Here is a 22,797-nt window from a genome sequence, read left to right as displayed (position 1 = left end):
TTTCTACCACATCCGTTCATTTTATTCAGTTAAAATCAACGAAAAGTAAAACATACAAGTACATTTATTGACATATAATTGTACAGTTGTAAACAAAATTAGAATAAAATTATTTTAAACATAAAACAAACAAACAAATTTATAACCATAGCAACGAGCGGTATAAAGTCTAGAGTCAGACAATTAATTAAAACAGTTAAAGACTATTTTCACAACGCATTAATTCAGTGAAAATTAAATAAATGCACACATGTATATATATATACATGTGCACGTATCAAAGACGCTACGAACGTCGAGTTAAGAAAGTCCTTTCTTGACAAAAATAAGACCCCTGAAATGGGATAGTGAAACATTTATATTGCAGCAATATTTAAACAATAACTAATGACACACCCAGCTTTTGCAATGTATTACAAAGACAAATTTTCTTGTAAGAACGTTAAAATCTTCAGACATAAAACATTTTATGAGATGGAAAAACGAGACTAAACTAAAAGCGGTTTAAACACTTTCTTTCAATCACTAGTAATTACTCTAAGGAAAACGTTATGCCACAATATATTACCATCTCAATTTTCTATTTTGTATCTGCCTCGTGTTAAGGATCCCCCTGGGTTATCATTTTGCACTTTGATAGGAGAAATCCTCCAGCTATTACTTCTGTTTTAGTATGTTAACTTACTCCAAAACACAAGTTCCTGAAAACTTTCTCCGGATATTGGACTACCATGTATAAATATCGAATAACTTCAGCCATATAATGTGTTATCACAATATTTTCATTTTCTCTCGCTATAATAAACGTATACATACGATTCACAGTGACAAAATTGTAGAACTTATTTGTAGATTTTTATTTGTAGATTTATTGTTTAAGTGTTAAAGAAACGTCTTGAACTATTCAGGTTCTTGTTAATTTGAAAGTTTCATATAGAATTTAAAATGTCTACAACTGGTAATATTTCTTTTTTCACAACCTGAACGAGTTTGTATATGTTATTTCTTACATGAAATGATTTCTCGAAAAACCATTTACCTAATATACCAGGCCTTGTTATTTACAACCTATATATGGATTAAACATCAATTTTTAAATAATTTTGAGTCATTTTAAAACGTCTAAGGGGGGGGGGCAAATTCTTATATCTGGGAAGAATATTCATCAAAAAGTACCTAACGGCCAGATCATGTTGTCTTTGTATTTAACAATAACTGTACAAAAATATTTCATCGGTACACAACCGTTTTTTATCTGTTAATCTTAGATAAGATATCAGAACAATTTAAATGTTAATGGTGATTTAATAGTAAATAATACTAAATAATACATTGCAAACAGTGTCCATATCAGAACAATATAATTCTATATTTGCCATTGTTATATCCGACTGTATACATTCCTTTAGAATATTTGTTTAACTAGTTAAAGGGCTTCTTACTGATATCTTACTACAATGCTGTCAAAGTCATTTATACAAGAAATAAAATAAACTTATCGGCTATACTGTAAATAAAAAAAGATACAATTACACACCCTATACAAAACAACTGCTTGTTGATTTAAAGTTTTTAACTATGAACGTATATACAGGAATGATTTGTATGATTAAAGTAAAATAATTAAAATTGTTCACAATTGCTGCTTTATAACGTACTTGGTATGTCAAACATTGTGTGTGACAATACAAAATCAATTAGGCAAACACACACAATTTCTTGGTTAAATACAAGTAAATTCATAGCAAACAAGAGATTGAAAATAAATGGAATAAAATAACATAGTTGTAAAACTAGCCTATATTAATAACTGGTTAAATAAGGCTATAAGTTTTTTAATAATACAATATTCCAAGGGTCATAGTAATAAAGTTCCCTTCAGAAATCAAGTTTTTTTGGTAAGCACACTAAACAAAGTGTTTCTATCTACCTATTCACAAAGTAAGGAACAGCAAAGCATGCGTTCTGTATAACACAACACACACGGATATATGACGTCATGAATGAAAACCAAGTGCTTTGAGCTAAATAAAATATACACCGTCAAAAATGAGTGAATGAAATGTACTTTAAGTCTCTTCAAAAATGCAGAGACAATGTCTACATATCCTCACGTGATTCTATTGTTCTGTGAAAAAAGCACGATAAAAAAAACAACTTGTGCACTGTATACTTTCTTGTCTGCAGACTGATTTATTTGGTTGTGAGCAAAGTTTTTGCATCATTTATTCCACAAGGCGTTATTTTTCAGATTTGCTTATATACAAACCACTTGATACACAAATGGCTTCACGTCTTGACATAATATAAAGCGCGAACGTCTTTTTATATCACGTCAACATAATCTTACCGTGTAAAGCACTGACGTCACGTAGTAGATAATGGCGTCATACTGGTCAGTAACTGGAATGCATCAGAGTGAGGTCACGCACACATAGTATTGTGACAACACAAATTCATAGATTTCTGTAAATTCCATAAAAACACATAAGTTTGTTTATAAACAAGAACTATATCCAGTAGCGCGTTTGTCAATCGCGCACGTGTTCCTCCTATGATTTCCACACTAGTTTTTTTGTTAATGATATGCGACTAATTATTTGCAAACTGTGCTAGCAGTTGGTCACATGTGTTTTAAGAGTTATCACAGAGGACGGAAAGATCTCATTGGTTAACTGAATGCTATACGTCATCCTCGTCATAGATTTCGTCCTTACGCACGCGCGCACACATACAAAACACTATCACTATTCCTATTATCTGAAAAGAAATAAAAAAAATTATAGTCAGTATACAAATTATAATATCATTTGACATTTAAATTTAAGAAAGTTCCATTTAAAGATAAGTATTACTTTAAGAGTCATTAATGCTTACCTGAAACACTAAATTGACAACTTTGGCGACAAAAAAATGAATAAGTGTGACATAGACACGATGCCTACAAGAAGACATGACTCTACTTAAATTAAAACAGAAGTTAACTTTCATAGTTTTGAACTTTGACTTTGTTATATTTGATCACGTTTTAAATACATTCATTGTTACAAACTCACCAGAAGTAAAGGAACGAACGCTGCGACACCACCAAGAATTAACGCATTTCTCTCCAGATGCACCATGACCTTTTCATAACAACCTTCTGTATATAAATGCTCATTTTTCGCATATGAAGAATAAACTGGCGGACCTTTAGATGGTGGACCATTTATCGTCTGCACTCCAGTACAGATTTGTTTGTCCCCTGAACAGCACGAATCCGGTACATACGGCGACCCTGAAACAACATAAAGGTTTTTACATGAGTGGGGGGATTTTTAAAGTTTTTCGCAAACACACACACACACACACACTTTTTGACGAACCCTCAAAAGGTCAGTTAGTGCATACATTATTGGCGGGAAATACAAGCAGGGAAAGTTTCTTAGAAAACTTGGTCATATTGATAAGGCCTTATTGAATATTGAACTTAATATTATAGGTGTATAACTTAATTATAAATGATGTAGTGAAAACTTCTAATTTACACTTAAGTAATAAGTAATGGCTATTTTTTTACAAATTCGACAACAAAAATGATCGAAATGATTTAATTTAAAAACAAACGTAAATTTTTTTATCGTATGGAAGATTGACAATTTCGACTGGAGCTGATTTTAGTGTATTTTAATGACATAAGCGGTAGCTGAATGCGACACGACTAGAACAATGGGTTACAATGTTCATGGGAAGAACTATAGGGGAGAAGACAATCCAAGAACGTCATGTCACACGTTTATTCCTGGAACAAATGCTGTGTTATATATATATATATATATATATGTTAGTAAAGAAAACAAAGAACAAGGGCAAAGTTTAAAAAAACCACACACACACAAGTTATTCGTGACATGTTTTTGCAAGGTGTAGGAATACTCATAGAAACATTCCTAGCCATAAATTATAAAGGCGGGCAAAGGGGTATACCCGACTTTAGAAAGATACATTTAGATACAAAAAGGCATATAGAACCACCAGATCCACAACGTGGTATGTCCGGCTAGAAAGCTACATTTAGGAACAAAAAAGCAAATGGATATCCTAGATAGACAAGCAGCTAAAAAGACAGGAAAAGAGATATGATAGACCGGAACAAATGTACCCAGGTTATTTGCCTCAGTAGGATGGAGTAAGGTTTGATAAAGTGTTATATCTCATTAGAAAGGTGAAAATGCACAAACAGGACGAAGACATAGTCTGACATGAATGAATAAGGTAAGCCGAACAATATGTCCATGAAACAAAAAGGTAAAATCACAAAAATAGGTATAAAACGGCAAAATGATACTCTCTAAAGTGATATGGGTAAAGACAGGTAAAGAGGTATGTTCAACTTCAAAATTAAGATGAATGTGCGAAAAGTGGGAAAATGTCTACCGGATATCTGAAAAAAAATCAAGGGATAAGTCCGACCAGAAAATATACTTAAATGATCGGGCTTTTATATTCAATTATAACGATAACTATTATAAATGACGTGCCGACCATGAAAAAAAACATAGTTCAAATATCAATACAAGATGTAAAGTAAACTTACTGTTGTTTGTTAGTAGGTACCAGTCTGAATGCTGTCTGTAGAATGACCAGGAATGTGAGGAATTTATATCACCATAGGCTCCACAACATTGTAACTGTAAAATAATGGTAAAATACAGAGGTAGCTAAAATATCTACAATATTTATCTTCTATTCTTTGTACATGAACTAAAATGTACATATGTATTTGTTATCCATTGCACGTGGACCTTAAAACTTGATGTCTTATAGGTACATGCACTTACTACATTTGTTGTCCTTGGCAGATGACTCAAAGACTCAAAGTTTTTTATCATTGGTACGTGGACTGAAAGACATTTGATAACCTTGGCACGTAGCCTTTAAGACATTTGATATCTTTGGCACGTAGCCTTTAAGACATTTGATAACCTTGGCACGTAGCCTTTAAGACATTTGATATCCTTGGCACGTAGCCTTTAAGACATTTGATATCTTTGGCACGTAGCCTTTAAGACATTTGATATCTTTGGCACGTAGCCTTTAAGACATTTGATATCTTTGGCACGTAGCCTTTAAGACATTTGATATCTTTGGCACGTAGCCTTTAAATTTAAGACATTAGATATCCTTGGTGCGTTAACTTTAAGAGACCTTTGATATCTTTGGTACATGAACGCTCACGTTTGATATCCTTGGTACATGAACGCTCACGTTTGATATCCTTGGTACATGAACGCTAACGTTTGTTATCATTGGTACATGAACGCTGACGTTTGTTATCATTGGTACATGAACCTAGACGTGTGTTAACATTGGTACATGAACGCTGACGTTTGTTATCATTGGTACATGAACGCTGACGTTTGTTAACCTTGGTACATGAACCTAGACGTGTGTTAACATTGGTACATGAACGCTAACGTTTGTTATCATTGGTACATGAACGCTGACGTTTGTTAACCTTGGTACATGAACCTAGACGTGTGTTAACCTTGGCATGTAGACTCAGAGGTTTGTTATTTTTGGTACGTGGGCCTAAGGACATTTGTTATCCTTTGTACATAAACTTTTTATAAAGAGTACGGCTGATATATATATGCATATCATTATGTACCTATTATTTGACTGTAACAAAAGATTTGGTATTACATGAACCAGTCTCTAGTCAACTTACTGGAACTAACCAGTACTTGTTTAGTGCCAAATGAAACAAACATGGTCGAGGCAACAATATGGCTAGAAACCATGAAGTTTGGCTGAGAGGCAGACAACTTACAAGAGTTAAAAAAAGACTTATAAATGCCGAATACTTACACTTCTTTGCAAGGAGTCCCAGGCATCAGTTATCAAACGATTTTGGCTATTTTTTCTTAAATCTATACCATATCCTTTTGACAATGTATTCACAATATTATCTTTTACTTGCCCTGTAAGCTGTAAATAATTGAATAAAAGTTTACAAAGCTAATATTTACAGTCATGTTAACAAGAGCTGTCCGTAAGACAGCGCGCTCGACTTTTTTATTGCTTGCCAATAAAAAAAGTTTTTGCAGTAAAAGGCAATACAAGAATCTCTGTATTTTTAAAGTGAACAATGGCCATGAGCATTAAGATATTTAGTGAAGAATTATTTTACTGAATTGTGTGATACCCTTGAACACTGCAGCAAAGTTTGAAATGTTTAAGTCAAAAGAGGGCTGGTAAGAAAGAAAAAAAAACTGAGTTGAGCCTTAAATAAATTTAATAGTATTAAACCCACTTTGAGAGAATAAGGTATTTTTACGTCACTCAGAACACCTTGGTAAATGACATAATAACATAATTTTTCAAGAAATCTATGCCAAGGAAGCAGTATATTTTTGTACAATCAGCATAATATATAGATTTGACTTTGTATGTGAAAGTATTATAGTTACCTTATAATACAAGTAATAGATAAATTTTATCAAGCTTTTTTCTAAGTCGATAAAAGGCCTTAATTTTTAAAACAAATCCTTGACAGAGTTACCTTCTCTTGCGTACAGATGGGGGTAATGATGTGAAATAGCATTAAAAGTTTCAAAGCAATATCTCAAAGGGTTAAGGCAATAAGTGGATTTTACCCATATTCAATGTATTTTCTAAGTCAAAAAGGGGCATAATTCTGTCAAAAACCTTGACAGAGTTATGTCCTCTTGTCTGTTGATGAAGGTCGTGATGGTAAACAAGTATGGTCAGTTTCAAAGCAATACCTCCAATGGTTTTGAAATAAAGTGAGGTGGTACAAAAAACTTAACCAAGCTCAATACACTTTCTAAGTAAAAAAAGGGCCATAATTCTGTCAAAAACCTTGACAGAGTTATGTACTCTTGTCTGTAGATGGAGGTTATGATGGTGAACAAGTATGGTAAGTTTCAAAGCCATACTTGTAATACTTCTGAAATAAAGTGGGGTGGTACGAAAAACTTAACCAAGGTGTGACGCCAACGCCGACGCCGGGGCGAGTAGGATAGCTCCCCTTTTCATAGAAAAGTCGAGCTAAAAATCATAAAGTAAGACATCATATAAAAAAACAATAAAAAGACCACGAATTTCAATATTTTAATGTGAAAATATAGTTAAACGTTAAAGTTGTTACTTTGGACTTTGTTACCTAGAGAAATATGAAGTTTGGGATCTATACATCAAGTGGTTTTCAACTATTGATAGGAATTTCATGTTGGTCTGTCACTTGACAGACAGACAGACAGACAGACAGACAGAAGGCTCTAACACTAACCGTGCTGTAACTAGCATAGTGAGAACCAGGCTAGCCTGTACATCCATGCAGTCTTGCCAGGCTTTATACCTTGGTTGGCAAACTTCATACTGATATTAATGAACATTTAATAAAAAGGACAACTGGACAATTCCATTTAAAGAAGCATGCCTCCAGATGCATGCTTATTTTCATAAATGTATGAAATATATTTAAAAGTAAAATATTATGAAGTGAAGAAAGACAGTAATTTACGCGCGGCACTTAAAATGAACGTTAACTACCAAAGTCACGCAGAAGAAATATGATGATAAATACTTCAAAATCAGTTTTTAATCGCACATAACATATAAATAATTATTTTAATCTTGAATCTTTTAACTGTTCTTAATATCTTAATAAATTTTTCTCAAGTTTGATTTTCCTGAAATATTTTTGGTTCACCTGGAGGTATACAGCTTTAAGAAACTCAGCATGTTAATGATGAAGCAAATCAATTTGAACAGAGTATTATCAAAGTTTCTAATATTCATCTGAGTGTAACATAGTTGAATGATATCGGTTTTAAATTACATATCGCACATTTGTAAAGCTTATCATTATGTTACATAACTAGGTATATATACGTCGTATAGTAACAGAAGCTGTGTTCTTATATTTCAATCTGTCAAACAACTCTTAATGTTGTGCAAGTCTACCATTATTTACACCGTTTTTTTTTTACAAAAAATCATTAAACAAAATTACATTACATGAAATTATTAGTAGGACTTTTATTAAACACTAATAAATGAGATACGCAAATAAAACACATGTATAAATCATGACGTATATGTTTACTTACTTCATTTCTAAATATAAAAGCTAGTGCACTACCGGATACAAGGGCAAGAAGGACTAAAGTCAGTGTTACGCCGTACTGAAAAACAACAAAATATAGTCAAAATCTTTATACTAGCGAATCGATCAAAAGTAAATCACACCATAAACAGTGACATGTACATAGTGTACGACCTGTATGTAATAAAAACACTATGAAAATAAACGCAGTACAAACAAAAGTAATCAGTGAAATACAATACGTGTGATCTTATACACAATAAAGACAATCTTTTACAAATAGTTTAAAGTTTCACGGATCTCAACATTTTAAAACATATATTAACATTTAAACTTACATTAGCTGGCTTAGATTCACTTGCCTATTACCGCTGCGGGTTCGAATCCAAAAGAGGCATTTATTCTATGTGCTAGCCTACAGATAGTCACTGGTCCTGCTAAGGTGACTGCTCATGTTTGAAATAATGCACGAGGGTGCACATTAGGACAACATCTATTAGTAAAACTGAAAAGTCACTAAATGATCTTGTAAGATAAAACTCGGAGGAATAAAATTAAAACTTACAAAGGCCAAAACACATTTATCTTCCCGCATTGTGCCACAACAGCCGCAGAATGCCAGCAAGGCTATGGTTCCCCCACCAGCAATCATCAGGTATGTACCTATCTCGAAAAGGTTCGAACCTACAAGCACCGTTACCTCCCGAGCGCTGTACTCTGTTACTAGCAGCCATATTCCAACCCCAAGAACTCCTAACCCAAGTATCTATAACATCAGTATTATATCGTTAAATATTAAAAACTAAATACATGTATATTTTGATAGCTAAATTCTAGTTACAACGAAAATGCTGTAAATGTACTCCATGTATAAATGTGTTTTAAGAATATTTTAGAAAAATGTGCTGTTCCAGACATACACTTTCCTATTTTTTTAAATAAAGATACTAATTCTGAAATATTAGCGAGTAAATTAAGTTTGGTAATGTCATTCCACACGAATTACTGCTTCAACTATCATATAAATTATGCCGTTAAAGTATAGATGTCGGATACAATCCAGGCCGTAACTTACCAAGATAACTATGTTATAACAATGCACAGCTGTTCTAAGGCACGAGAAACATGGTTCTTCCGGTTGACTACGTATTGACAGAGAGCGCACATGCTTGGCAGGATATCGTGGGTAGTCATCTAGATGGCGTTTATTTAATGGCTGAAATTAAAAATAGATATGCTATAAATTATTCTGCCTTTGAAAGCACAACTATGAAGATTTAATCTAAGTGTGACAGTTGCAACTGAGATAAACCTGAGATAATACAACAACCAAATATACATGTATATATACGTTAACTTATTTAAAATTATCCGGAAATTCTGATGCTTGTAGAAGACGGATGAGAAGCCTGGACCATGTATTATTAAGTACAAATAAGGCGCCGTAAGTAACACATTTCTTTCAAACAACCAATCGGAACACAGTTACTGGTTCCCTGCGGGCAATACTTTCACTCAGTTTTGTAAAAGACATGTTTAATGGGTTTGGCAGGTGTGTGGCTTGCTCAATAATTCTAGAAATAACGCCTGATGTATTCTAGCGGCGACAAATCATGAAAAAACGAACTTCACAATATCCTAAATGTTGTGCAACTATAATAAGAGTATTTTAATACAGAGAAATGCCTGTATGTCGTCAGTAACAAAATATCCCTCTGAGGCATATCACCTTACTGTAATCTTGTCTTACAGAAATGTTTCTAACAAATATGTATGCAGGCAACAAAATTTAACAATTTTCAAGTAAAGTAGATCTATCATTTATAAAATGTACCATGTTAAAATCTGAAGGTTTTTTTTACACATTTTAACGTACATATTGAAAAAGAATGTCTGATATGCTTAATATAAGGAAATCTGTTTAGTCAAAAGATTATAAATAAAGAGGCCCTGGTAGCAGCATTTTTAACAACCTTATATTGCGTTGACTATAACATATACTATGCTGTTGTCTGAAATGATTCAGTTTAGAAACTGACAGTTTATATGCGGTAAGAAACATTTTGACTTGAGAAATACTAGTCACTGTAATTTCCACACGGATTTAACTGAACAATAAAGAAAAATAATTGAACAAAAATATTCAGTATACATGTACACTAAATCGACTATTCCCGGATTCAATAAATTTTGTTATCCAATTCATAAAATGCATTCTTAAAATTAAACAATACTTATATTAAATTTTAGTCATTAACCATACTTGTTGCGGAAAGCCGAATTCTTCATGTTTATTAGTCTTTTATTGACTTTCTCTCATCACTATGAGTTACTTATAACTGCGCATTGACACAGATGGTTGTTTCACACCGAACAAACAAAGAAACTACCCAGGGACATCTTTATACCGTCATAAGATCAGTCTCTAATATAAACCCTGCAAGAACACACCGACAAACAAATCGTTTCTGTTTAATGTTTAATGATTCCTACACTCTGTTTTAAGGCTACATCTTGAATAATGAGGTCTGAACGTGCACAAATGATCTTGGTGTAAAATTATAAAATGAATGTGATTTCTGGACCAATTATCCGACAAATGAGATATGGAACTATTTTGTTAGAGGCGAAATATTTACGCTATAGTATAACGGCACGAATTCAATAAAATTGTCCAATAGACTGATAGACAAACAATACGAGATAATATGGAAGAATGTAGCGATCAATAGCTATCTATCGCTGATTTTCCTGTAGTTTGTTCCGAACACGTCCCTTGTCTATCGTAGAGACTGTATACGAACATAAAACCTCTACAGAGACTTCCTCTAATATCATAGAAACCTTAACAAAACGTCTTTGGCTCTGGTAGGCCTACACATAATGGCTGAATGTTCAAATAAACCCGTTTCTTTGGTTAGAACAGTGTTCCGAGATAGTGCATATTCTATAATGTTCAATACAGAAAAAGTGTTTCTTATTTTTATAAGGATGTAGATATAATTATTTAATCTTCAGACGCCCAGCTTTAGCTTACAGATGGCGCCGTTACATATGCGAGAGGCTGGAAATTAGCGAATTCTCTTTGAAGACCGGTCGATTGTTTTAATGCCACTGCTAATCGCTATATAGTAGAGAACCCTTAGAGAGTGTTTACCGCAGTTTATGTAGAGAAGACACTTTGTAAGGCATCATGTAATGGCGTACTGTCACGCACGTGCGATATTTCTTTGACTCCCTGAACGTTTAAGATCATGAGATGAACGCATCAAAACAGTAAATTGCTTTGTAAAGACCGATGATTTCACGTTACATGTCAAACCATATACATTGATTAATTCCCTATGTCGATTTTATAACCCTGTGTTTTATTATGTTACAAGTTACTGTAATAGTTTGTTTCTTTTTACACCAAGATAAAGTTGACGATTGTGGCGAACAATAACTAAATAGGGCAGACATATTTGATAAAATACATATCACATTGTACTTTTCCTGAAGCATGTTTGTCCAGAGTTCAAGGTTCGAGAGGATGAGTTTAGAAAAAAGTGTATGAAAGTTGTCGTTACATGCGACTATTTTTACTTTTCAAAAAAAACAATTCCGCATCTCACGTCATATCAGATATCGTAAATTGTCAGTTTATGGTGTATAGCCAAAAACAAACCATACTTCATTTACAATAAAACAATAATGGATTTTGGACGCGTTTCAGCTCGGATTGGATTTACACTGTATGCATGCTCAGTCAGATAAAAAACATTTGTCAAACTTTTATTCTGCATCTATATGAAAAGCAATCTTCATATTTTACCAGAGAAATATAAATATCTCGAACACGTCAAACACGTCATTACGTATGACTCTTCCGGGACAAATTATTGTACCATAACTTTATTTACCGTTGTGTACACTTAACGTTGTCGTAAGTGTTTTGTTATAAATATGTCAAATATTAATTACATTTTTACAAGGAAAAAAGTCAAAATGAATTAAGCAGGGAAAAGGTACAAAAATGTTATCACGGAGACTTATAAGCTTCACTAACATCAAAGCAAAACTTAGTTTAAAACATATTTTATTCCTTTCAATTTTTACAAGATATATACAATGCAAATATATAGATAAAAAAATAAAAAAATACATTTTGGTTGGACCACAAGTTCAAATAACATAAGTAATTCGGTCCGTCCTTCTACATACTTCGAAGGATGTAATTCCACTGAGAGGTCTTGTATCGCATGTAAGGTCAGGGTCACATGCAGAGGTCAAAGGTCAGATTAAAACTGAAAATACTTGTTTGGACTATTTAGTCTTCATTTATATTGTGGAATTGAAAATGTTATGCGTATAATGTGGCAACGGAACTCTTGTAACTTTTTATGTTTATCATATATTTTTTTTTAATTCAGAACACGATTAAAGATTGTGTTGTTTATCTAATCATTTTCCTTTCATTATTGTTACCTTTATCATAGTGCGTTTTACAACAATGTACATGTACAGAGATAAGCTATCAGTTACACCAGGTTCAAGTCCTTACTGAAAGGTAAATTTGCTGGACACCGGGCGCTTAAAAGAAAACATAAACAAGAAACCATGTATCTATGATGTTTTTACACTTTATGTTTAAGGAGACTATGTTATCTAAGCAGTTTTGTCCGTACCGGTGTTGCTATGTTAATATCATCTACTTGAAATTTGTTAATATGACTCGACAACGTATAAGTTTAGTATAAACAGATAAATAAAACTAAACATCAGATACGGTTAGTTTTATCGAAAATTAAAAGTGAGGGATTGAAAGCAAGAGACGAGATACGGTTCCAAACATTAGAATAAAATTTACAAGCTACACATTTTGAGCTTCGGTAATTGTAGGAGATATCATAAAATCATTGCCAATATAATGCTGATGTAGTAATTGATATACATTCCTAATCACGATATCAAAATATTTTATTAATTAACAATCATAATGATTCATAAAATGGCATGTAATGATTAATTTAATGACAATAAAGAAGTTGCAACAGCTACTGATACTTGCCTCTTTGTATTCTGTAAATGCCATATCTTGTTATATTTCACTTCTTTATTCTTTTATAAAGAACTAATATATTTTAAAAATCCTATACTTAAAAATTGAAATATAAACTCTAAGATATCAAAATATTCCGAATAACGAAAGGCGATAAACTGTCTAAATTAAAAATAAAAACCCCTGTGACGCTCGTTGACAAGCTTCATTTACATATAAAATACAAAGTAAGATTTAAGTAATGATTTAAACAGGTTTATATCTTTTATACGTATCAAATGATGAATATTTATCCTTAAAACCGGGGTTTATGTCCACCACATAAAACACATTGTTTAAGACTATAAGAAGGAGTATAATAACATCATAATATTTGTCTTTTGTTCAATGTTTTACCCATAATGACTGGGGGCTTTACAATAGAATGCCCGTTCATTCACATTTGAATAATAATTGTGTTGCTATTGAAACTATAGAATAACTGATGTTGGAATATTCTGTCATTTCAACACAATACTAAGGCGATCAACCGTGTCATTGTGAAAGAAAACCCAGTAGACAAAAGCATATCTGAATTTTAAGTTTGAAAAACAAATGCTTTAAATGTTAACGATTTTAATCTGCTTGTCTAATCTTTCTTAAAACTGTCATCTTACTGGTTGTAGGGTTACGTGACATGCTGGGGACATATGCTGTGTCAACTCCACAACCAGGATTTACATTATGACTCAACACAGTATTTAAGATTTAAATACGATTTAAAAAATACCCAAAAAATAAATTAACGGGAAAGGACAAGAAAAACAATCAAAACACATCGCTACTTAAAGGAAACACGTTCATATATAAAAAAGACTATCTGGTTATGTTGGGTAAAAAGAACGTGCTGTCACTAAAAAGAATCATACTTTCACTCAGACAGAACATATCGTTGTTTAGAGAGAACATGTCGTCATTTAGAGAGAACATGTAATAGAAAGAGCATCGAAACACGAGGCTATCTGATTTGTACGAGGGGGCGTAGCCCCCGAGTATTAATCAGATTGCCAAGTGTTTTGATGTTCTTTCTCTTTTGTATCATAGTCAAACATAAAAACACGTTCCCTGTTGTCACAATATGAAACCCCGGAGAAAAGTAACCAATGAACGAGCATCTAAATATCATATTTCTGTCGCTTTCACTTTCTCTGCCGTCACAATAAGTAAACCCCAGCAAAAATGAGCCAATCAATGAGCATGCTCTGGAGTGCGGGTAACTAATACCTGCACTCCAGTTTACGCATGGTGCATGTATATTTATACGATTTAACTCGGACACATTTTCAACAGAAAGGTCCCCAAACTATGATACAAGTCGTCATTTAAATAGAACATGTTGTCATTTAAAGAAAACATGTCGTCATTTAAAGAGAACATGATCTTGTCTGAAAAGAATATATCATCACATAGAAAGAACATGGAACCATTAAAAAGAATATAAAGAGAACAAATTCTAATTAAAAGAGAACATAACAGAGATTATAGCGTCAGCCAGAGATTAAAAACGAATATACTGGCGTCATTTCAGAAATATTCATTGAAAAGGAACATATTGTCACTTAAAGAGAATATATCGTTATTTAGTATATTCTTTCTGTCAGCCTTTATTATATTTTACTTTCACTTAATTAAGATTATATTACATTACATTACAAACGTTTAATTATTGCGTGACGTAAACATTTCACTTTTCTTCTTAAAATATTTTGTTTAACTAGGACTCGAGGGACGTTCAATCTTTATTAAAAACATTCGATGAATAATAAACCAGCGTCAAAATAATGTCTAAATATAATTGCTGACACCTTCCTTAAACATCTTCAGATCGATTTTCTCGTGCAAGCACGCAACAGTTAAACATTTACTCCAGTCGTATATGATACAAATATTCTTTTATTGTGGCTTTAAATTATCAAATTGGTTTATTTATAGAAAAACAAGCAATTATCATAGTATTGCAAGCAATCCATAAGTCCCCTACCGGTAAGAGCCCAAGCAACATTCTGAAGGGCCATTGGCCATTCACTTAGGTTCCTATTTTAAGTAAATTTGTTGAAAAAGTTCTTTAAAAGTGATCACAGGAAATAGTTTTTATGTACAGACAGACAGACTGAAAGACACTCTAAAGTTATTTTTTAAACATCCCTGTTATCAAAATATAACATTTTTTTAAATCCTATCATAATTGAAGAAGTTGGAGAAAAAAAATACCAATTTCTCAAAAAAAGTCTAAGTTCAAAAGGGGCATAATTCTGGAAATAGTCTTGTTAGAGTATTGAACACTCACAAATGTTGAGTGACAATAAGAAACATTTATATGAAGTTATAAGTATAGATACATTCAGAAAAAGAAGTTATTAAAAAAAACAATGTTTTTTTCATGAAAATTTCAAGTTCAAGGGAGGTAATTCTGATAAATTTTGTGCTAGAGTTGTAAACCTTGTCACATATGATGTGGTTGATGACAATCAACTTATATTTAAAGTTTGAAGAAAATACCTTAAGAAATAAAGAACTTATAGTGAAAAAACTTAAAAACTAGAATCAGAAATCTTGAAATTCAGTCTATTTGTTGCCATAGCAACCAGAATTTTCAACAAAGGAAGATAAGAAAAGGATGTGAATAATTTCCATACTGCCATCTACCCATATGTCAAGTTTCATAAACATATTTTCAGTACTTTTTGTGTTATCACTGGATCCAGGTTATGTGTAAAATTTGACCATTTATTAAGTCATATTTGTTGGCCATATGAAAATCCACATTTAGCAACATGGAATAAAAGAAAAAGAGGACAAATTCATATTGACCATCTAGCAATATATCAAGATTTAAAAACGAATATTTCCCGTATTTAGCTGTTATTGGATGAGTTATGTATTAAAATTTGATCATATTTCTTAGTTCTATTTGTTTCCATGCACCAGATTTTACTCACAATGAAGAAATAAAAAAAACGTCATTATCTGCATAAACTTCTCATCTTCTTAAAATTTCTTTAAAATATGTTTCAGTCTTTTTAAAACTCGTTAAATCCGGTCAAGTTTTTGTGACACGGACTGAACATCAGACGACGGCGAGCACGCACAGACAACCGAGCGTATGTAAACTTATAATTGGTTAAAACCAGATTGGTGGTATTTAAAAAAGAACGAAAAGTCAGTTATTAGAGGGGGTGTTGTTTTTTGTGGTGCCGGCTGTGACATAGGATGTTTGTTTTAGAGAAGACAGCTGTTTAATACAACATATATGATGCTGAAAAAAAATCATGTTAATCGGTGCAAATCCCGTCATGGGTTCGTCGATCAGTATTGAGGACAAATTTAGAAAATGCTTTTGTAATGCGTCTGAAAAGAAATTTAAATAAGCAAAGAGAAATTGTTTGTATGAGATCATATTAATAAAATGGTAAAAAGTTTAACGAACTATGCATGCACGAATAGTCGAATATCTTAATGTGTTACACACTGTTAGTAATTGATCTTTAACTCCATGTTTTCACACATTTTAATATAAATAATTTGATAATAAACAAAATAAATAAACTTACAAATAGAAATTTTAACTTTTGTTCATACAGGAAGCTGCTTCGCTGAGACTAAAATACGAAACTTCACGACCAAACCCTTTTGAATTAAGATTAAAATACATACACTTTTATTTAAAAAAATAAAGTCAGTAGAATAGACGTCGAGTACCTCAGCGTCTTGTCAGGTTCCATGCTGTTTGAAAAAATTAAACAGACGACATTTTTAGCAGACGACAATTTTAATAGCACGCTTTAAGATTAACAGGGTGTTTATTTTGGCCAAATGTTCTTAACAACAATTTGACATTCTTTTTATAGTTTTGTTGAGGACATAATACATCTCCATTAAGGACCTCCTGTTAGGAAATCATTTTGTATATACTAGCTAGTATATACATATAAAATGTAGCCATTGTATATACGCTTAGGTCAACCGAAATAATTCTTTATAATTTTTGAGGATTTTTTTAAAGCAAAAGTTTCTGCTTAAGCAGAATAATAATGGACTAGTGCTTAGATTCTCTTAATAAATATAACTAATGGCTGAGACAAGACCAGATGGTAGCCGAATATACAGCAAATATCAAACATTAATACTGATAACAATAAACATATTAGTTTGTATGAAAGATTCCAGATGTAGCCAAATGTAAATATCCGATAAGTGTTCCTCTTAATTGTATATCTATAATTGTCATTAATTGATCCCTAGACTACTTTCTGATATTATGGCACGCGCTAGAAACAGGAAAAAACATACATTCTTCAGATTATGATAATAATTATCTATTATTTCTTTCAAATGTATTTCAAATATATGCAAGAAATTAATTTATTTTGTTGTCGATTTTTTTCTGTTAAAAGACTTAATATAGTAATCATGGGCTCAAATAAAACTTTTGTAAATAAGAAACACTATTGACCGCAATAAAATATAGACAATTTTTTTAATCTTTATCAGATAAGCCCGTGATAACATGATTACAGAATAATATAAAATTCATAGTTATTCAAATACTGAAGAAAGCCTTCATTCATATTATTATAGTCCCCAGCAGCGACAAGAAAATGTTCAATGAAACACATTGTATACGTTTCTCAAAGTAAATCCGATTTTATGCATGTAAACGTATTTTCGAAATGTTCTGTGCGTTATATAAAATTTGTATATGTAGTATATATAAACTGATTAACGTATATATGACAAGTTCACTGGTATTTATCATGTACGCTATATGAATAATGCATATTTATTACATGTTGTGATTTGCTCGAGGCATTATCATGTCCTGTATAGCTAACTGACCCTAACTTAAACACACATATGCCCTAGCACAAATAAATTAAATATTCATTGTATCTAATTTTGTACATTTATCTAACGAGTATAAATAAAGCGGGAAAACAGATTTTCTGAGCGTGGAGGTGACATGTTTCGTACTGTAAATTTTAAAGAAATATCATGCTTACCGTTGTAAGGGAGCCATCTCGGCTATATTTCCTCCCACGTTTAGGTTTGGGCGGAGGTTTTGGTGCCTTCCGTTTTTCTCTTTTACTTTCGAATTCTTTTTCCTCCATAAGTCCAGCCATAATATATTAACAAACTTTTATAAATTAATGCATGCTTATCCACTCAAACTTTATATCAGAGAAATTCTTAGCAGATATTGTCACAAACAAACCAAATTATTCTTCTTATCAGTGCTGAAATTTCCTCACAATAACTGACAACACCTCAACTTTCAATGAATTGTGTCTTAACTTTTAATCAATTCGTTTCTAATGTTCACTAGAAACTACACAACACTAATTTCCGATCTGTTACACTTCCAGAAAAATACTTCCAACTGAAATGAACACAGAAAAAACACGAAATAAACATAATTTCCTATCCATTTCAAGACGAATATGTGATAACCAAGTCTGTACTATATAACGAGATAGTCTATATAATATTTAACACGCACTTTCTCTGAAAATTTGGACGCAATAATAGTAATAACTTTGCCATTGACCTTAAATTACATTCAGCAAAATTCTTTATGGTAACTTTTGACTTGATTGTTCTTTCGTTGATAGAAACGTTGCCTAGACAGATATCTTTTTAATATTTATAATCATTATATGGTGAAATATGAAAACATATTTTCCGTCTGAAATATTTTACGATTTTATGTATTCATCCTACAAATAAATATTCAATAAGTTTCTGTAGCATTGACATATAGAGCTGTTCGTAATTACAACTAGAAGTTGGCGTTTTCAATTTTCTTGAATGTTCAAGCACAGACCTACATTTGAAACATATATAATATATACATGTTTTGTAATACACAATAACACTTTTATTTCTAAACATGTAACTATAGGCTTTGTAGCAACTTAATAATGGTGGAAAATACAATGATGTTCTCTCATAGAAGAAATAATTGATTTTAGATGTTCACTAAGATTTTAGAAGATCAAGATCAAATAACATGAAACAGTTATTGCGTGAAAGGAAAATAAAAGGAGCGTTCTAAACTTTAAACACACGTTTTGTCACCCAATAGAATAGTGACCAAATACAACATATCTAATCCTTTAAGTAAACTAATTAGTTATCGCCCTAACTGGTATGTAATCGCAACAGTAAACAAGGAAATGCAAGTCAAAATATACATGAGTTATTATAGAACTAGAATATATCATGTATAAAAAATGAAAATCATCAAAATCTGGACGCACGAGAAAAACGTGACAAATTGTCGCCGACTATTTTTTCTGTTTACATTCAACAGTTCAACATGTACATGACTATGATTAGATTATAAATTGTGTAATAATATTTATAAGTACACGGTCTTGCAAAAATGTTTTGCTTTTGAATGTCTCGTATAAATGCAGGTTTTTCTTTTAAATATCAGTTGTACAAAAGAAGAGATACTTAACTATTTTTGTGATATATTTAAAATATATTTACATAGTAATCCTATTGTTAAATTCCAATGTTCTGTTAAGACTTTAAAACTACAATAATGTGTCAAACGTTTTAAAAATAAAAACCCCTACCTTGCTTTTTGACTTTTTATTCTCAAACAATAATAATCACAACGTTACTCATAAAACGGATCTTATATTGTATTAAATAAAAATACACTCCTTATACGAAAATAAAAACACGACATTTTGAAATCATCATTTTGAAATTGTGATTGCGTCTTGCTCTATTACCCACATTTACACCACTGACTTTGTTATTGAGATATGACTCGATAAAGCATCCCTAAACATGGTCTATACTAACATTAACTTTAATCAATAAATCAGTATTCACCATGTGCAGTTTATAATCCATCTCTTGTCACATACCTATACTTTCTGAATATTGATCATAACTTTTATATCTGTGACAAGTCTTTCTACTATAACTAAATCTCCACCATGTAAAGTTCACTTATACCAGTACAGTTTTTACAATTGTTTACCATAAACGATAGAAAACTTAAGTTACCTTTTCCTAACGGAATACTCATAAAATACACATTCACATACACACTTGTATTAAAGCAAAAATAACACTCGTAATTTTGTAACTAGAAGATTATAGCTGTTTTAATATGTCCATTAAAGTTTTAAAACTATTTTGACATAACCAAATAAGACACCGATAGTAAAAGTCAAGCCTCGTTTTGAATCACAGGTATGTCGCGTTATATATACATGTAAACAACGCGGTCTTTCAAATAAATGCAAGCTTTTAGGCACAGCGTACATGTATAGTTTGATATACAGTTACAATGTAAATATAAACATCATATCTACACAAACTGATAAGAATTTAAAACGTGTTACAACACGACTCCAAGTTGGATATTATTCACACCATCGTTTTTAAAAAGTACCCATTTTCATGCAGGAATTACACTGTACTGTTTATAATATGCTTAGAATATATATATTTTAACATCGTATATATTTTACCAGAATTCAACGATTTCAAACCAGGATAAGTTGATTCATTACAAGCATAATTGCAATATTTATCCCGGCAAAAACAGTTACTCCCGAGAACAAGAACAAAGGGAAATGTTTCTACAACATGATGGCCGTATCAAATGACTATTTAAGAAGCGTCAAGTGTAGTATTATGCCTTGATTAATTCTATATGGTGTTTTCAAATCTGCCTCTAGTGTGTGTGAAAGAACAACAAAAGACAAAATCAATAAAAGACCTGCGGATTGTGAAACAAAAAGAGAAAATAGTCATTAAGTCTTCCTTCATGTCAAGTGACAACTTTCACAGCTTCAGTAAATTACAAATCTGAAAATGTACGGGAAACAATCAGACATTGACTTGACGTACATCTGGCGAAATTTACATGCTTTTGTTTGGGTGGTTTTATTGTTAAAACTTAGTCTAATAGTATTAAAATGCTTTCTAACAATTTATTGACATTTGTCAACATTAACATTTAAGCCCGAACGAGTTGTCGCCCTTTATATACTATTGAACGTGTCGCCAAGAGATATTGTAAATATAGCTTAATCCGTTTTACAAGGTTAGCTTTTAAAAAAGCTAGTAGCGACTCGCTTCGTAATTTTTTTCAAGGGGTGTGTTTAAATGTAAAAATGACAGTTCTGTTAGCTGAAGAGACTTCAGCGAACATCAAAATAAAAGTGAAGTCAACACTGGCCAGGTGCCCGATGGCCAGTGTATATAAGTTCAGGCCAGTGTAAATTTAAGAAAATTTAGTTAATTATTTAGCAGAATAAATTCAAAACTGGGATTCGGGCCAGTAAATTCAAAATCTTAAACTCATTGACTGAAAGTGACATATAAAGTTCTCTCAGTTTAACCAAGATGAGTATGAGTATATATGAAGGTGCATGTAAACAGATAGAATGAAGAACCTATGTCTATGCACATTTAGTATATGGCCTGTTGACCTTGACCACAAAATGTTAGATAGGTAGATTTCATAAAGATGTCTCTTTATACAAAATTAAGTTGTAATACATGTATGTTATTTAGTATTGGAATGAGAGGCACAAGTCCTAAATTAAACACAAGTTGTCAATCAATTCAGCCAGAAACGCCGGGATCCTATTAAAAAATATAGGGATCCCGGAAATTGACCAGTCTAAGAAGATGTTTTTCAGATAAGCCGGGATCCTATTAAAACATATAGGGATCCCGGGAATTGACCAGTTCAAGAATATAGTTTTCAGAAAAGCCGGGATCGTATTAAAATGTAAATAGATCTCACGGATTGGCCAGTTCAAGAATATAGTTTTCAGAAAAGCCGGGATCGTATTAAAATGTAAATAGATCTCACGGATTGGCCAGTTCAAGTATATAGTTTTCAGAAAAGCTGGGATCGTTTTAAAACATATAGGGATCCCAGGATTTGACCAATTCAAGAAAATAGTCTTTGATTTTTCCAATTAATTAGGCATATAATTATAAGTATTGTGATTTCCGCATTTTAAGTTTGTTAATAAACAGTTCTAAATATATCTATATTCTAAGTTAAATTAATTTAACGTTCATTACATACAAAAAATTAACGTTTAATGGCCTTTCATTACGACAACAATCAACACAAATATAGTTCATTAGGTTTTTCCTCCATATCTTATACGATCCCAGATCCCGGGCGCCCCGGATCCCGGCCAGTAAATACATACACTAAATACCGGAAAGGATAAAATGACCGGAAAAAAGGAAAAATAAAAAATGCACAGAACCAGATGTACACTTATGTTAATTAACCAAACGAAAACTTACTACAGAGAAAACAGGTGAAATCGCTAAATCAGAAGTCAGTGTAAATATGATTTATTGAAAAGAACTCATAAAGACAAACATTTTAATCATCATTATATCTTTGCGCTCAAAACAATACTTGCTGATTTTTAAAAATGGCGTGAAAATTGAAGGTTTTTTGACGCTATGTAAGATTAAATTTGATTGGCTAAATGATTTTGGATCCTAGCCCTGATAGATAAATTTTGTAGAAAGCTGGAAGCCAAGCTTCGATTAAATTTTGGATAGCTTTGGAGTTTTAGGTTGTTTCTCAGTAAAATCCTAC

General features: G+C 32.0%; 1 protein-coding gene across 8 annotated transcripts in view; it reads right to left on the bottom strand.

Moving 5' to 3' along the window:
- LOC132757875 (tetraspanin-18-like) overlaps positions 1-22,797 on the bottom strand; it is a 54,602-nt gene continuing 31,805 nt past the window's right edge. Inside the window, exons 1-9 of one of the 8 annotated variants that reach the window (XM_060749358.1) lie at positions 20,217-20,424; positions 18,194-18,570; positions 9,189-9,329; positions 8,679-8,879; positions 8,118-8,192; positions 5,851-5,970; positions 4,577-4,670; positions 3,057-3,277; positions 1-2,760 (exon numbers count right to left, since the gene is read on the bottom strand). In XM_060749358.1, the coding sequence (XP_060605341.1) occupies positions 2,683-2,760; positions 3,057-3,277; positions 4,577-4,670; positions 5,851-5,970; positions 8,118-8,192; positions 8,679-8,879; positions 9,189-9,329; positions 18,194-18,313 (1,050 nt within the window). In that variant the 5' untranslated portion in view covers positions 18,314-18,570; positions 20,217-20,424 and the 3' untranslated portion in view covers positions 1-2,682. Of the gene's footprint in view, positions 2,761-3,056; positions 3,278-4,576; positions 4,671-5,850; positions 5,971-8,117; positions 8,193-8,678; positions 8,880-9,188; positions 9,330-13,163; positions 13,360-18,193; positions 18,571-19,685; positions 19,707-19,774; positions 19,934-20,039; positions 20,177-20,216; positions 20,425-22,797 lie in introns of those variants that run through there. The other 7 variants (XM_060749360.1, XM_060749363.1, XM_060749359.1 and 4 more) reach the window with 7 other exon arrangements.

The sequence above is a fragment of the Ruditapes philippinarum genome, unplaced genomic scaffold (genome assembly GCF_026571515.1).
Source record: "Ruditapes philippinarum isolate M1 unplaced genomic scaffold, ASM2657151v2 ctg624_1_1_1_1, whole genome shotgun sequence".
NCBI classification, from domain to species: domain Eukaryota; kingdom Metazoa; phylum Mollusca; class Bivalvia; order Venerida; family Veneridae; genus Ruditapes; species Ruditapes philippinarum.
Note: the sequence above shows the minus strand (reverse complement) of the source record. Positions and strands in the feature narration are given on the sequence as shown.